The sequence below is a fragment of the Lagenorhynchus albirostris genome, chromosome 7 (assembly GCF_949774975.1).
Source record: "Lagenorhynchus albirostris chromosome 7, mLagAlb1.1, whole genome shotgun sequence".
In the NCBI taxonomy this organism is placed as follows: Eukaryota; Metazoa; Chordata; class Mammalia; order Artiodactyla; family Delphinidae; genus Lagenorhynchus; species Lagenorhynchus albirostris.
The window spans coordinates 20,857,630-20,874,249 of NC_083101.1; the positions used below are offsets into that span (position 1 = coordinate 20,857,630).

The window sequence follows — 16,620 nt, forward strand, 5'->3', positions numbered from 1 at the left end:
AGTCGCTTGATTTTGGCAGTGTACATTTTGATACTGTTTTTCTCTCCTCATGTCGTCACTCAGGTCAAGAAGATCATGAACCAGGTGTTTCAGTCCTTGCGGGGAGAGTTTGAGCTGGAGGAGTCTTACAATGGCAGGACCATTCTGGGGACCATCATGAACACTATCAAGGTACAGCTGGCTCTCGATTGTTTCATCGAGATGGGTATCTTGTTGCTCAAGTACTGTCTAAGGGATCCTGCGTAAAGAAATGATTCAAGCCTGTTCATCAGTAACTAGGATGCCTGGAATGACTTACCTGCACAGATATGGACAGCCTCCTTTGAGAGGAGGAAACAAAGTCATTTGAACTGAAAAAAACTAACTGAAAAACAAAGTCACTTGAACTACATGACCAGTTGTGTTAATAGGAGAGCTAGGAGTGCCTAGGAGTGCCTCTGTTTCCAGTCAGTGATCCTCTCCTCTTTCTTGGCTTTTGAACAGATGGTGACTCTTCGGCTGTTAAACCAACATGAGCGAGAGAAGGGAGAGAGCAGCAATGAAGAAGAAGAGGAAGAAGAAGAGGAGCGACCTCAGAGTGCTTCCGGACAGTCTCAGGCACCCTTGAACAGGGAGAGGCGGGAGCCCCCCATGGTGCCGTCAGAGCAGGTGGTCCAGGAAGCTGCCCCGCTGCCTCCTCAGGCCCTCCCCACTTCCCAGGCTGATGCACAGAGAAGGGAAGGGGAGCCCTCGGAAGCAGAGACGCGCTCAGAGATAAAAGAACCGGCTTGCCTCCCCTCCCGAAGAGCTCTGGGGCCCCCAACTTCAATTCCCCCTGCGCCTCCAGGCCCTGTGACTGTGGACTCTGTGGGTGAGGAGGCGCTGGCAGCCAGCCCATTGGGAGATGCCTGTGTCGGGGAGCAAGAAAGCTCCACAAGACTGCCCCTGACTTCAGACCCCGAGAAGGTGGACCCGCTGGCTGTGGGGCCTGAAAGTCCAGGAGGAGAGCCTCAGGCTCCAGAGCTCCAGAAAGACGAGGATGGCACTAGCTCCGCTGCTCCCTCCCAGGAGCCGCACGGCACAGAGGCAGCGTCTGCGGCCGTAGGAGCAGTGCCTGGATCCGAACACCGTTCTCAGCATCCCAGGTGTGTCCCCTGGGCAGAGTTTCAGGAACAAGGCGGCTGCGTGTGGAGGTTGTCTCTGATTTTTCCAGGGCTGGGGACTCATCCTCAGAGCCTGGCTGGCCGATTTGCTTACTCATTCATTCATTCATTCATGCATGCATGCATGGGTGCATGTATTCGTAATAGGCTCTGTGGCAGGCACTGTGGTAGTGTGGGTGGCAAGGCAGAGTTCCTGAGCTGAGGAGCTTACAGTCTGGTGGAAAGACAGACAGACTCTTACACAGTTGAGCTCGAACAGCGCAGGGGTTAAGGGTGCTGACCCTCTGTGTGTAACCTTACAGTTGGCTCATCCCCAGATTCAGCCAGCTGTAGGTCGAGTAGTACTTTAGTACATATTCATTGAAAAAAGTCTACATATAAGTGGGCCTGCGCAGTTCAAACCTGTATTCTTCAAGGGTCAACTGTATGTTATAAATGCATGACAAATGCTTCATAAAAAGAAACAAACAGGGTGTCTAATAGAGAATAAAGGGAGAGTTATTCTGCATTAGACAGAGTGGTAAGAGGGGCTTATTCTACTTTAGATAGCGTGATTAGAAGGAATTATTCTACTTTAGGTAGAGTGATTAGGGAAGGATTCTGAGAAGGTGACATTTAAGCTGAGACCTGAAGGATGGATAGAAGCCTTCCCTGCCAAGAGTGGGAAGAAGCATTTGCAGAAAGCAAGAACAGCACGTGCAAGGCCCTGCAGTAGGAGGGACATGACACAATCAAGGAAGAAGGCACAGTGAGTGGGAGGAGAGTGGTGTTATGCTGAGGTTGGAAAACTCAATAGGAGCCAAGTCACGTGAGATTTTGTTGTCACTGTTAGAAGTTTGGACTTCAAGTGCAATGAAAAGCTATTAAAGGGGTTTAAGCAGAAGGGTGCCATGGTCTGATTTACCGGCTTTAAAAGATCGCTCTGGAGACTTCCCTGGTGGTGCAGTGGTTAAGAATCCACCAGCCAGTGCAGGGGACAGTTTCGAGCCCTGGTCCAGGAAGATCCCACATGCCACGGAGCAACTAAGCCTGAGAGCCACAACCACTGAGCCCGCATGCCACAACTACTGAAGCCCACACGCCTAAAGCCTGTGCTCTGCAGCAAGAGAAGCCACCCCAATGAGAAGCCTGCGTGCAGCAGCGAAAACCCACTGCAGCCAAAAATAAATAATAAATATAAATAAATAAATCTATTTTAAAAATTATAAAAAAAAAATCGCTCTGTAGGTTATGGAGGGAGTCAAGAGTGCTGGGAGGCCAGTGTGGAGAGGGAGGAATTCCTGGGTGATTACCCCAGGATTCTGTTGGATTCTTAACCCAGAGCCTGTGGGCATTGTGGCCTGGAGCCGAAACAACATTTTCCTATGACTTGGTTTTCCTGATTTTTCTTTCAGTCTCTCTGAGGATGAAGAGGATGAACTGTTTAAAGGGACAACTCTGAAAGTTCCCAGGCCCAAAGCACAGGCTGAGGAGGAGGATGAAGACGAGGTGGTAAGGAAGTCCCAGGCGCTGCCAAGTCCTCACACTGCTCCCTGGGGGCCCTTCCCTGCTGGCTGTGAGAAGAGGAGTGGAGTCTGTTGGTGGCCCTCTCCCTGGGCTCTGTGCTCAGGGCCCTGTGGGAGCAGGCTTGGGGTTGGGAGGGGGCAGCTCTGTAAGCATGGTGGGGGTGGTCAGATACCACTTTATTCTTGACAAAGGACCACAGTCTCCATTCATGCAGCAGTGGTTTCTACTTTAAGTAAAGAAAGTCGGGCTGCTTCGTCCTGTACTAGAGTGCTGAAGCCTCAGGCTTCCTCAGCTCTGCTAAGGGATTATATTTTAGAATTGGAAAGGACTTTGATGATCTTCTTGTCTGGCATCCTCATTCACAAACAGACTGAGGCTCAGAAGGATGATTTACCTAAAGCCAAGAGTGAGTTAATGGCAGAGCCAGGACTACAACCCCAGGCTCCTACTAAGACCACCTGTTTCTAAGCATTTTCTGCTTCATCAGCCTGCTTTCCAATCAGCTGCCTTGTTTTGTCACAACATCCCTGGGCAGAAAATGGGTTAAGCCCTGATAGCGTAGCCTCACTTCTCGGGAACTACTCTGGCCCGTGATCAGTCTTCACGGGACCATCCAAAGGGAAGGCCACCAGAGCAGAAGGTACCTTAGTAGAGGACACTCAGTGTGCCTTCTCCAGCATCAATCCCCGCTGCCCCCATGGGACCTGTTCCCTGCCAATCCGGAAGAAGAAGGCCAGGGGCTCAAGTCATGAGAAGAGAAGAGAGTTTCCTCGGAGGCCCCTTAATCCCCCTTATCCTCCTACCTGATTGGAGGGTGTGAGGGAGGGAGGGAGACTAGGGCTAGGAGGCTGTGGCCCTGGGTTCCTGGGGTTTCTTCATCTTGGGATTCTCCACTTGGTCCTGTGGCCAAGCCTCTGAACTTGACTCTCTCTCAGATGGTGGGGCCGCGTCCAGAGCCAGACAGACCGCCTCAGGCTACAGCGTCATTTTTTCAAATGTGATTGTATTCTTCCCTGCTTCCCTTCATCCTCCTGCATCCTCTTCCCTGAGGGCTGTCTGCTTCTCTGTTCCTTCATCCTACTCCCACTTTGCCCTTCGACCCTTCCTTTCTGACACGAAATGTGTAAGTTACCACATGAGAGGAAACCTGTCCAATCAGTACACGTTTCTTAAATAAATGACAAAATTAGCCAAACAAAGTTGGTCTTCTTGTCTCTGTGTTGAAAGATTGCCTCCCTTCTCTGACTGCTTGTCTCAGCTTTTCTGGAAGCCTAGGGTTTGCTGGCCTCAGGGTTGGTCCTTTCAGTAAAACCCTAACCAGCAACCTCCCTTCCAACCTGGAGCCGGGAACAGATGCTGGTCACTTCACCTTGCCCAGGCGGGAAGTCCGTCTGGTGGTGCAGGGACAAGTGAGGACTGACTGCTCTTTCCTGTTTTGTCAGAGCATGAAGGGACGCCCGCCCCCAACACCCCTTTTTGGAGATGATGATGATGACGAGGACATTGACTGGCTGGGATGAAGACCCAGGAAACTGGTGCAAAGGTTTCTCTACCAACCTTTCCCTAAGCGTGATTTTGCACATCCAGCCCTGGGTCTAGACGAGCCACAGGGTGAGGTGAAGGTGAGCATCCTGAGGACAGTAGTTCAGATATCTGAGTTAGCCGATTTCTGAGCTCCCGCCTGGCCAGGTGAAGCAGAGTGTGAACCTGTCTTCAGAACGCTGGGGTTGTCAGCAGCCCGCCATGGTCCTGCCTCAGAGTCCCCCATGGAAGAAGGGCTGGGGGGCTCCCCTTCAGCCAGTCCCTACAAGAGTCCTGCCCACTCCCAAGCTTTTTATTCTCTGAACTCTCAGACTGATCTGCCTCTCAGTACTCAACTGTGTCCCAGCAACAAGACCGTCACCTGGGGTTAGGTCTCCCTGGTAGAAGCGAGGGTGGAGTATACCATCTAAACCCGGTTCAGTTAACAGCCTTGCCTGCAGTCCTGGGACATATATCTTTTCTCTGCCTTAAAGCTGATATAAGAGGTCAATGAATATTTGAAATTAACAAAACTAAAATAAATGTTTGCAATGAAACTTGACTCAGGGTGAAATCGAATTTGGTTCTGAGGGCAGTCTGTGCTCTCTGGGAATCTAAGGGTAGGAGCTGTAACAGATCTGGGTTGGTTAACATGCATGAAAGCATTGTGACATGTTCCCTTTGGTACTTAACCCTGGAACTTTTAGGCTTTCAAAGAAGGTCACCACTCTGCTATCCCAGCTCATCCCAGCTACTTTAAGGCTCAGGGCAGCAGGGTTGTCTGAGGACCAGTCCTGTCATCCACTGGCTCCTGCAGGTGTAGTCCTACACCCTAGGAAGCCATGCAGAGAAGGTGGGAGGGTCCCTGTGTTCTCTTGTCATCCATGATGGCACCTGAGAGATTGAGTCTTCACTTTGAGAGCACCTTCCATTCCCTCTGAGTTTAGGCCCAGGACTAATGTAGGGAATACTGAGAAAATATCCGTGGTCATTTTACTTATTCCAGGATTTTCTAAAGACCATGCAGCAGGTCTTCAAAAAGTAGAATAATTTTTGTTTGTTTTTTTTTTTTTTTTTTTTTTTTTTGCAGTACGCGGGCCTCTCACCGCTGTGGCCTCACCCATTGCGGAGCACAGGCTCCGGATGCACAGGCTCAGCGGCCATGGCTCACGGGCCCAGCCGCTCTGCGGCATGTGGGATCTTCCCGGACCAGGGCACGAACCCGTGTCCCCTGCATCGGCAGGCAGACTCTCAACCACTGCACCACAGGGGAGCCCAAAAAGTAGAATAATTTTAATAAAAATGTTCCCTGATTTAAAATGTTTGTAAGATGGGAACCTGAATTCCACTCCATCTGACCTGACATCATCCTTTTTGATGACAGCTTTGAGTGTGTCTCCCATTTGTGGGCCTGGGAGGCAGTAAAACCTACGATTTACTAAACTTTGTTGTTCAACAAATAGGCACTGTTGTGGAGTACTTTACCCAGACTGTCTCACCCCCAGCAACCCTTGCAGGAGACACTGTTGTCCTTGTTTTATGGAGAGACTGAGGCTTAGAGAGGTAAAGTAACCTGTCCAAAGTTACATAGCTAGTAAGCAGCAGGACAAGAATTCAAATCCTGGTCATTGGATTCCGGAGCCAGGGCTCTTGGCCACCCCAGCAGCATTCATCCTGGGTTGAGGGAGGAGGGCAGTGATGTTTGTCAGAAATACACGCTCAGCCTCAACCCTCATCTGAGTTGATGAACAGACTCCAGCCCAGGCTGCCTGGCTCTGCATCCTAGCTCTGCCACTTATTAGCTGGGTGACTTTATTTAACTTCTGTGTGCCTAAGCTTCCTCATTTGTAAGACAAGGACAGAAATAGTTTCTACCTTATTGTGGGGATTAAATGAGTTAATATTGTAAAGTGCTTAGAACACTGCCTGGCACATAATACGCACTATATAGGTGTTTGTTAAATTAAAAAAAAAACCAAGTAGAGAAAATACCACCTTTTGTGATTTGGCTCTGAAGAACGTTGACTGTGCCTACTTAACTTGGCCATATAGTCCATTTCTCTAGAGCATAGATTTTTTTAAAAAGCCCTTCATGCTGTGAAAGCCTCAGATGTATTACCACATTTAAAGAGACTATCAGGGGCTTCCCTGGTGGCGCAGTTGTTAAGACTCCGCCTGCCAACGCAGGGAACGTGGGTTTGAGCCCTGGTCCAGGAAAATCCCACATGCCGCGGAGCAACTAAGTACGTGTGCAGCTACTGAAGCCCGCATGCCTAGAGCCTGTGCTCTGCAACAAGAGAAGCCGCCGCAACTAGAGAAAGCCAGCACACAGCAACAAAGACCCAACGCAGCCAAAAATAAATAAATAAATTTATTTTAAAAAAAAATAGACTCAAACTGAAGAGGTTGCTGGTCACCCACCTATGGAGAGTCTTATCTCAGCAGTGCCCGAGGGCAGGGGTGGAGCCTTAGCTGGTCAGGACACATAAGTGGATGCCAGAGCCTCCATCAGCAAGACAAGAAATCTTATACTTGTTGTGACGCTGAGCAGCTTTCTAACTGCTTATTTGGGGAGAATGCACTGACTGATCAATACTGAAGGCGTCACGTGCTATACTTTGTTAAAGCTATTTCTTACTGTAAATTTTTAAAAGTGGTTTTGATATATTTTTGCTTCTGCCCTCAGGGAGAGAAGGTGCTAATAATTGTGCTGACACAGGCGTTTATAGTCCATGTGACATTTTTCTCATAGCAGGTTCACCATCAATGTCTGTTACATGCACAAAAGAATGGTTTGTTGACTAGGCTGGCATTGGGGGTGTCTACCTGAGGGAATGGTGTTTCAGGGCTGGGTTTCGCTGAGCACAGAGTTGTCCTCTTAGCAGACAGACAGACTCAGTCTTTGGACAGCCCTACTGCCAGCACTACCAGGCAACTGGCCCCACTCAGCTCCTGCAGTTGTTATCAGGGTTACATGAGCTTGCTGTGTGAATGAGGAGAAACAGAAAACAGTCACAGACTATTTAAAAATATATATTTATTAAAATATATTTCTTTTTAAATTCTCAAAGCTTCAGACGATCTTTCTTCTAGCCCACGAGGTACCTGAATGTAGACGTTACAGTATACAGCAGTGATTTTCTCTCCCTGGGTCTGTTCTTTCCTTTTCTTGAAAGTGAAAAGGTTCACGTATCTGAAGAGCCCCACCTAACTCTACTAGTGCAATGCTTTGGTTTGACTGCTTTATTGCATCTTCAGTCAGTACCCCCTGTGGCTTACTCAGTATTTTAAATGGATGAATCATGTTTCCCTACCAGATCATTATGGGTGAGCAGTAAGTAATAAAGAACATTTGTATTGAATATTATTCAGTGCAGTTCTTGGTTTTGCATAGAAGGAGGATCAGGATAAGGGGGGAATTAAGGCCATGAAGAGCTCCCTGACACCTAAAGCCATTGAAGTATCATCTTCCTGCAGGCAGTGCTGTCTGATGAGAGGAGCTCACTCTATTTGGAGGATAGGTGAAAGCCTTGCTGACAGTCCTGCTTTTCTGCCTTTAGTCTGCTGTCACTCTCCCCCCAAGAAAGGGAAACAGGTCCTGCAGATGCTGCCATCATCATGAAACCTGCCCCCCGGGTTCTGGTCTCTCCGTCCACCCTCTGGTCACAGCACCCTTCTTAAGGCACAGAAACACTATGCTTGGGCCCTCTGCAGCCTGGCTGAGGAGCTACAGTGGCCTCAACTCCAGGGAGCAAGTGCTGGCTTCAGCTGAAAGTTTCCAGGAGCTGGGGATGCCGTGAGAACAGCCAACAGAAGAAAAAGGAGATGTGGGGCTGGAAGTTCAATGTCTGGAAGGAGGGGCCCCAGCTCTCTCCAGCTCCCAGAGCCTGCACGCTGTCACCAGCTAAGTCATGCTGAGAAGTGGATAGGCTAGGTAGTAGCCCACACCTGAGCCCAGGACCACGCCGAAGAAAATCCAGGTGTTGTAGGACATAACAGCCAGCATCATGAAGTAGCCAATGACCACCTGAGCGACATGAAGTAGAGACTGGCCGAAGTGACACAAGAACCACCTGGATAAAAAGGAGAGCCAAGTCAATGTTGGTAATGAGCTCGAAGCTAGGAGTTGGTGTCAGGGAGTAGAAAGAGCAGCTGAGTTACAGGACTAGCTTATTTATAATTCGTATGCTCAACCCAGGAGAGATTTCTTTTTAAAGAGACATATCAGAAAACAGTGATTGAGAGGGGAAGAGGGACCTGTGCAAGGAGTTTAGGATAATCACTTCTCCACCACATTTAGCTCTGAGCTTCCTGGTATCCAGGGCAAAAAGGGAGAATGAGATATGTAATCTGTCACATCTGACAAGGGATAATACAAAATCATCAGTAAGGCAGATTTTTTTTTCCTGAATCTACTGTGAGAGGCAGTATTACAATGGAAAGAGCATGGACTTTGTTGACAGATTAATTCCTAGCTCTGCCACTTACTAACTGTGGCTTAGCACAAATGTCTTAACCTATTTGAACTTAAATTTCCTCATCAGTAAAACAGGTAAGAAAATACGTCCCTTGCAGCGGGGTTGTGACTATTTGAGGCACTCATGTAAGAAACAGGCAGGCCCGTTAAGCACAGCTGGAGCTGCAGAGAGGGCAGAAGGGGGATCCTAAGTGGCTGTCCTATCAGAACAGGAAGGGAAGAAAGGAGAGAGAGGCCACCCCCGCCTCCACCACCAAGCTGGATACATTGCTGACAGCAATTCTTATTTGTGGGGGGACAGCCACAGGTCCCATCTTGGGTTTGGAAGCCTTAGTGACCTAAGGAAGCCTGCTGAGATTTGGGGGAGGGCTGGGTGGACACCCCTGTTGCTAGACTGAGGCCTGCACCAGAGTTCTGAAGATTGGAGCCTCCCACGTGGCTGTTCAGAGAGCTCCAGCCTGGGCATTAGGAGACCTGGGCTCTAGCTCACGTCACTACTTACTAACCGTAAGCACTTCAGCAAGTCCTGGTCCTTCCCTGGGCCTCAATTTCCTTTCTGGGAAGTGGGGCTAAGTGCCCTGTGGGCCCAGGCTAGCTCTCAGGGTGAATGTAAGAACTCTGCCTTCCCCCCTCCCAACCCACGCCGTCCCGAGTCTGTTACCTGAGGCGGGTTCTGCTGATGTGGGGGGAGTCTGAGCTTGTAGAATTCTGGTCTGTCTCTTCAATGAGCTGCTGGCTGGTGGAGATGGACAGGCTTGTCAGGGCCTGGTGGAGCAGCCTGGCTTTGCCAACCTTGATGCCTTCATACAACACAGCCAGGAGCAAGACGACCAACACCGAAAGGGCCACGCCTGTCAAAGGAGGCTGGGTTACAGAGGCCCAGCCAGGCAAGCACAGCTCCTCTTCTGCCAGCTTACCCGGGGAACTGGCGCAGGAGGCAAAAGGGTACCTCCCCCAGCCACTGTGAATCCATTCCTTCTCCCTCCCTCTCTCATCTTCTTCCCCACCCTTGCTGGGCTCAGAACTTCCTGTTGCTTTCCCCCTCCAGCCCTTTCTTGATGGGGGTGGCCTACTGGAGTGTGGCTTTGAGATCACGAAGAGAAGCTTCCCGGCAAAGCTGGGGGCCGGTGCTGGGGGTGGGGGGGATCGGCGGGAGCATGGTGAGGGGCTTGGTGGGGGGAGAAGCCATCTGTGCCCCACTGCTCCAGCTGCGCCCCAGCAGGCAGCCCAAGTCTCTGTGCTGACTTCTTGTTAAGGAAGAAGCATGTATAGCAAGTTCCTGTTTACGTGTGCATATACAGAAAAGTCTGGAAGGAAGGAGATACGATAAAGGAGTCATAATTATCTTAGCAAATTAGGATACAGTTTTTTATTTTCTGTTCACCGAATTTCCCTAAGTTTCTACTGTGTACTACTTTTGTAATAGTGGGAAGAAACCAGCTATTTTACAGAAAACATTAAGTGCTTACTAGAACTGCTGTGTAAAATTAACTGCTAATTGCTACTTCTCTTTTACAAGTGGAGGGATACTAAGTGGTCCAGCTATAGTATTCTGGGGGGCCTCCAGGAGGAAATCATCTGCAAAAGATGCAGGTTTTTGAAATATAAAATTACAGGTAATTGCATGCACATGGCACAAATTCAAACAGTACAAAAGGGTATACAGTGAAAAGTAAGTATTCTTCCCAGCCTAGTCTCCCAAAACTCCAATGCCCCTGTCTAAAGCAGCCTCTGTGTATATAGCTTTCCAGAGATACTCAATGTATATATAAACCTCTGTCTAAATGACAGCACCCTATCTGTGCATACTCTTCAGCATCTGACATTGTCATCCAACTGTACATCGTGCATGAGTTCCCCTTAGTTCACACAGATCTACCTTATTCTCTGGCTTCGTAACATCTGTGATAGATTAGATTCTCCAAAGATGGCTACCTCACTGTATCTCACCCCACATGTTCATCTTACAATGTCAACACTCCCGCCATCAAGTGCTGTGGTCCACGTTCCCTCCCCTTTAGCCTGAGAAGACCTCTGTGACTGCCTCAAGCAGTAAAGGTGGAAGTGATGTTCTCTGATTTCCAAGGCTAGGTCTTAAAAACTAGGCATGAGTTTTTGTGGGGTTTTTTGTTTTTTTTACCTTGTTCTCTTTCTTTTCTTCCCCCCCTACCTTTTTCTCCTGGGACACTCATTCACTCTTGGAACCTAGCCGCCCTGCCACAAGGACCTCAGCTAACAACACCTGCTGAGAGTCCCAGCTTACAACCAGCACCAATCAGTAGACATGAGAGTAAGTCTTCAAGATGACTCCAGTTCCAGCCACTGTCTGATTATACCTGCATGAGAGACTTTGAGTGAGGCCTGCTTAGCTGAGCCCAGTCAACTCAGAACCTTGAGAAAGAATAAAATGACTGCTGTTTTAAGCCACTAGGTCTACCCCACAGTAGATTACTGGAGTGGTAACACATTGTAGGGAGGGCCATAGTTCATTTGATCAGTACCTGCAATGATGGACATTTGGGCTGCTTCCAGTCTATTTTTATTTTATTTTTTGAAGGTACTCAACAAAATTTATTGAATGAATAAATTAAGAACTAAGAATTGACACTTCCAAAACACTGCAGTCTTTAAAATTGTTTTAAATGGACCTCAGCTGTGTAGAACTGGATTATTCATAATCTTTGCCTTTGCCACTATCATCACTGATGTAAACAGTCCTCTTGTAGTCACTTGTATTTTACAATCTGCCTAGCAAGCTATAGTTAACAAAATCACATGTACTATTTCAAAATAACTTTTGAGAAACATGTATTATTTCTATTAACAGATGTAATAACAGACTTCAATGCACTAAGTAACTGAATAAAGCTACTCAGCTAGGAAATAACATATCCTACTCCGTTTCTAATGCCTGTGTTCCTTCTACTAATGTTACAATGCCTTTCATAGTCCATTCCCAGGTTTTAGAGATCCTGGTAGGTGGCTGATGTGTACTGAATATTGTGATCAATGCAATTTCCATCCATAGGTTGCCAGCAGAGATTATAAAACCAGAAAGTAAAAATGGCGACACGTGGAAGAACACAAATATGAATCGGGTCTAAAGGTATATAGGAGGAGAAAGTAGAAAGAGCTAGAAAGAGCTAGAAGGATTGGAGAGAATGGGCAAATGGGAGATGTGGGCTCCTAACAGAGATAACTGGATCATGGGAGTGAAAGCTCTCATCTCACCAGCCTATTTTTTAAATGCAAGTACTTAAGTGGAAATAAAACTCCATCATGAATTAGTGCCCGACTCTGCCTTTTCAAGTTAAAGGAATACTCTTCTCATCTGAGGTCAACGGCTGCAGCAGCTGCTCTGGGCTTCTGATCTGATGCTGGACAGTGAACCCTGTATAAGGGAGGTGCTAAGAGGTAACAAGAGGCTTTGATCTAGTTCTGGCTCTGATGCTTACTTACTCTGTGTGACCCTGGACGAGTCTTTTCCCCTCTCTGGGCTTCAGTCCCCTCCCCTGTAATAGAGGGGAAAGCTGCACCTCCTAGCCTCTCTCTGGGCCTTTGTGAGCATCAGTGAGATAACAGAGCCCTTTGCAATCTGAAGGGCAGTGGTTCCAAATGGAATTATAAATGCAAAGTTCCCGCTCAATGTTTATGCAAGAGGAGTCAGGATCGCTAAACTGTCCACCGAGAATAACAATAACGAGAACCCAGGTTCCCACTGCCTGGAGGTACAAGGCTTCCCAATTCTTACCTGCAGGACTGTGGACACTCCAGAAATCAAAGAGAAGCACTACCTCATCTGAGAAGATGAAATGCATCTGAAAGAGAAGGGACTGCATCACAGGGGGCTTAGGGCAGTGGAAACTGTGTTCCCTAATGCTCTCCAGCAACCTCTTGTAAAGGCCCAGGAAAATGAGGTCACTGGACTTAAGTGCTGGAAGGGCCATTAGGGGCCATCAGGGCCAAATGAGGCCAGACAAGGCAGGGACTTGCCCAGGGTCCCACAGTGGGTCAGCAGTACAGCTATAGTTGAGCTGGCCCTGTTCCAGGTAGAAGTAAGGTATTGGTCGGGAGTTGCCCATCCTCACTGGGCCAATTGGGTCACAGTGCTCTCAGGTCATGCTGAGATGACTCCCCTGTGCCCTCCAAAGCCGATGGGAGAAGCACTAGACTGAGGAATGACTACCTCTTCTTACCCCCTGGGCCCCAGCTGTTCTGCTCCAGCAGTGTTTATCATGAAAGGGCCCAGGGACAGCTGTCTGCAGTCTGTACCGCCCACCTGTTGGCCTGAAATTTACTAAACATTTGCTGAGCCCAATTGTGTGCCCAACATTATGGACAAAGGTTAATGTCTCTGCCCTTGATGAACACACAGTCTTATAGAAAGAATGAAGGTAGAAGCAATGCGCGCACAGCATCTGTCTGAAGGCTCTTCTCGAAAAGCAGCTGGTCCACCCTGTGTTCAGGGTGGCATCAAGGGCTTTTCATATATTATCTCATTTCACCAGTCTTCTGTGTGACAGGGCCAATTAGATCCAGCTTACAGGAAGGAAAACGGGGAACCAGGCTCTGAAAAGTTAAGTAATTTGCTGAAGGTCACAAAGCTAACAAGTTGGCAGAACTGGGATTCAAACTCGAGCCTAGTTAGATCCAAAGCCCTATCCATCTATGCTGCCTCTCAATGACCAAGAAAGGAGAACAAGATGGGAACTGAATGGTGATTCTAAATGCCCGTACCAGGCTTAATGACTATGTTTGGCAAGGTTAAAGCCAGAGAGATCAATCAGTTCACCCTCTCAAGGAACAGAAGTTTCCCTCTTGTCACAACGTAAGACCTCAACCAGCAGAAGCAGCTCTAGAAACACTGTCAGTGCTCACCCAGCTGAGGAGATCCTGGCTGAGTTGGGGTCAGCTGGTGGAAGCCTTTGCCTTCAAAGACAATGGCCAAATATTAGAATCCTCAAACGCCAGAGCTAAAAGTGTCCTCAGAAAGTTGTTGTTTTTTTAATTGAGATATAATTGACAAATAACATATTAGTTTCAGGTGTACAACATGATTCAATATATGTATATATTGCAAAATGATCACCACAAGAAGTCTAGTTAACATCCATCAAGACAGTTACAATTTTTCTTTCTTGTGATGAAAACTTTGAAGATCTACTCTCAGCAACTTTCAAATATACAGTATTATTAACTAGTCACCATGGTGTTACATTACATCTCCAGGACTTAATTATTTTCTCAGAGAATTTTTAGTCCCCTGGTTTTCACTTTTTTTCCACGGGACACCAGCAAATAAAATCTTCCTTGTAACTCCACTATATAAAACGCAGGGCTCTGGGTGAAGAGGGGAGAGACATGGGAACTCTGCTGAAATTCAGTGTGGAAAACATTGATCTAGTCCAATTCTAGTCCCTTTCTAACACCTTCTCCTTTGCAGATGGGGAAAAGGAGTCCCAATAGGGGAATGGATTTGTCCGAGACCTCATAAGACGAAAACGGAAACCTAGGCAGTCTTTTAAAAATCCTGTTGAATAATTTTAAAATAAAAGTAGCTTTTTATCTCCCTAGTATGAAAGTGATACTGGCTCAATGTAGAAAGCTGAAACAATACCAAAAAGAAAGTAAAACTCATTTTGAGTCCCACTACCCAGGGACATGCCGTGTTAAGATTTCCAAGAGAATATCAGTTGAGGTGGCAAAATGTTCACAGAAGATTAATATGCAGAAACAAACGGGTACGAATAATCCTGTGAAATTGCATTTATACTGGAGGTGCGCTCATGCAATTTCAGAAGCCTCTGGCACCTTCTCTGCAGGTGGGGTGGAGGGAGGTGCTTCTACCCCTTCTCTGAGTTCATGGGATAAAGCAGTTGGCATGACTGGAATGTCCCCTGTGGCTAATTAATCAGAGAGGTTCCATAACTGGGTTCCTTCTGTCATCCTTGGGCCTGAGCCAGCTATCTCTGGGGCCCCAAACAGTTTTTGCAATAGACCTGAACACACACCAAACAGTACAATTAATTCAATCAATAAGCATTGCTGTGCTGGGGGTGCAGGTGCTGGAGATAGATAAATGAGACAAGTCCTTGGCCCCCAAGGAGCTAGCATCTGTTAGGGGAGAGGGAGTGAACAGATATTACAACGGGGTGTATGTACTCAGCAAGGGGGAGAGGCACAGGGGAGCCAGCTGGGGTACTGGGGATGAAGACCCCTGGGGGACACCTAACCCATCCAGTGAGGCAGGTGGCTAGGACATCTTCTGAAGCAGGAGGCAGCTAGGGGAAGATGGACAGTCCAGTATTTCCAAGCTGAAAGTGTCCATACAGAGTGTCCACCCCACTGGGGAGTAAGGAGCCAGGGAGGGACAAAGACTCACCTCTCTTGCCTTTTCACAGCAGACAAAGATTCAAATCAGCACACCCTGACTTGGAGCTGCAGTTTTCAGTTAAATAGTCCCGTGGTCAGATATGCAAGGGGCGGGCCTCTCATCCTGTTTCACTGCTTAGGATAAATCCGGGCCTCCAGTAGCTGAGTTATCTGCTCCTTGTTCAGGGCCCCACCCTCCTAGGGAGGGGCTGTGGTGAAGAAGAGAGCAATCATGGGACTTGCTTTCTTCTTTATTTTCTCATTTGGGGTTACTTACACTTTTGCCCTCAGTTATAACCCGAAGAGTTTAGAGGAAGATTAAGGTCGCTGTCGTGCCGCTGACTGGGGATTTTTTTTTTTTTTTAATTATTTGGCCGCGCAGAGTGGCATGTGGGATCTCAGTTCCTCGGCCAGGGACGGAACCCACGTCCTCCGCATTGGAAGCGCAGAGTCTCAACCACTGGACCACCAGGGAAGTCCCTAGGTAACTTTTCACATAAGCTCTTCCCACCCGTTTCCCCTTTTAGAGGACCGGCAGGAGGGGGGTGTGTGCGTTTGACTAAATGACGTGCATTGGCTTCCTGAATCTTCAATTCTACGACATTCTTCATGGGATGAAGAAAACTGCGTATATGATTTATTCAAAGACCAAAGAGGTTTGCAAGCTGTCATTCTCTCCAGCCCAGGTGAACTCTACCAAGAAAACTAGTTTATCTGAAACGCTATTTCTAACCCAAGTGTAGGGAAGATGGAAAGTAGCTGGCTCTGGGTTTTTTTTCCCCAAAAGAATCAGACCACGAACTTGCAAGACAGGGAACCGGTCCGGGGGTGTGTGCGCGCCCGGCCTCAGGCTGAAATGCTCCGGGCATTCCCTCTTCGTGGGAGCCTTCCCAGAATCTCTCCCAAGTCACTGCGCCCAGAGCTGGGGACCCTCAACTCCGTCTTCACCCACCGCGCCCCGACCCTCAGCTGCCCCACAGCTGCGCGTAATGACTGCTCGTCGAGCGGGACTGACTCCCAGCAGGAGGGACAAATAAAAAGGAAACCCCAAAGACGCGGCCGGCGCTGCCTCTCGCGTGCCCCCAGCCCTGTTCCCGCGGTTGACAAGGCTGCCAACACACCCCCTCACCGGCCCTCGGCCACGGGCGGCGGGCACCTCGGGATGCCAGAGGTCGGCTGCTCCTGGGACCCCGCCCCAGCGCCCACCCCGCGTCCGCTCCTCTCGGCGGCGCCCGGACTCACCGCCATGGTGAGCAGGCTGGGCGGCCAGGCCCCGGGGCCGCGTCTGCTCGCTCGGGTCTCCGGGCTCCAAGTCCCGCCTGCAGCCGCCGGGATCGCAGCAGAGGCCGCGCAGTCACGTGGCCGGGGCGAGGCGCGCGCGGGCGCCTGGGAGTTGTGGTCCCCACGGCGCGCCCCACTCAGCGCGTCCTCGGGCGCACCCACGTGCCGGACCCCCTGCCGAGCCCCAGGTCCCAAGCCAAGCGGGTCGCTGGGCCAGAGCCGCCAGCACAGCGGACTCCCTCCTGCCTTCCGTTTGGCCCCATTCTGTTTTGCACTTGACTTCGCAATTATCATAAAAAGATTTATTGCTTGTTATAATAA

The 16,620-nt window shown here is 48.8% G+C and overlaps 2 protein-coding genes across 9 annotated transcripts in view; one reads left to right on the forward strand and one right to left on the reverse strand.

The window, feature by feature from the left end:
* Nucleotides 1-4,731, forward strand: part of FKBP15 (FKBP prolyl isomerase family member 15) — a 54,206-nt gene extending 49,475 nt beyond the window's left edge. For 5 of the 6 annotated variants that reach the window (XM_060154568.1, XM_060154572.1, XM_060154571.1 and 2 more), the window contains 4 exons: nt 64-171; nt 484-1,124; nt 2,537-2,633; nt 4,091-4,731. In XM_060154568.1, the coding sequence (XP_060010551.1) occupies nt 64-171; nt 484-1,124; nt 2,537-2,633; nt 4,091-4,168 (924 nt within the window). In that variant the 3' untranslated portion in view covers nt 4,169-4,731. The other variant, XM_060154569.1, reaches the window with a different exon arrangement.
* Nucleotides 4,732-7,186: 2,455 nt separating this feature from the next.
* Nucleotides 7,187-16,361, reverse strand: SLC31A2 (solute carrier family 31 member 2). 3 transcript variants are annotated; one of them, XM_060154576.1, is made up of 5 exons: nt 16,261-16,361; nt 15,029-15,227; nt 12,398-12,464; nt 9,308-9,497; nt 7,187-8,242 (listed from the first exon to the last, which is right to left on the reverse strand). In XM_060154576.1, exons 3-5 carry the CDS (start codon nt 12,462-12,464, stop codon nt 8,074-8,076), a joined length of 426 nt encoding a protein of 141 aa, XP_060010559.1. In that variant the 5' UTR covers nt 15,029-15,227; nt 16,261-16,361; the 3' UTR covers nt 7,187-8,073. The 3 variants fall into 3 exon arrangements, with proteins under 3 accessions (XP_060010559.1, XP_060010558.1, XP_060010560.1); XM_060154575.1 differs by lacking the exon at nt 15,029-15,227 and having other exon boundaries at nt 16,261-16,317; XM_060154577.1 differs by lacking the exons at nt 15,029-15,227; nt 16,261-16,361 and adding an exon at nt 13,525-13,539.
* Nucleotides 16,362-16,620: the final 259 nt, after the last annotated feature.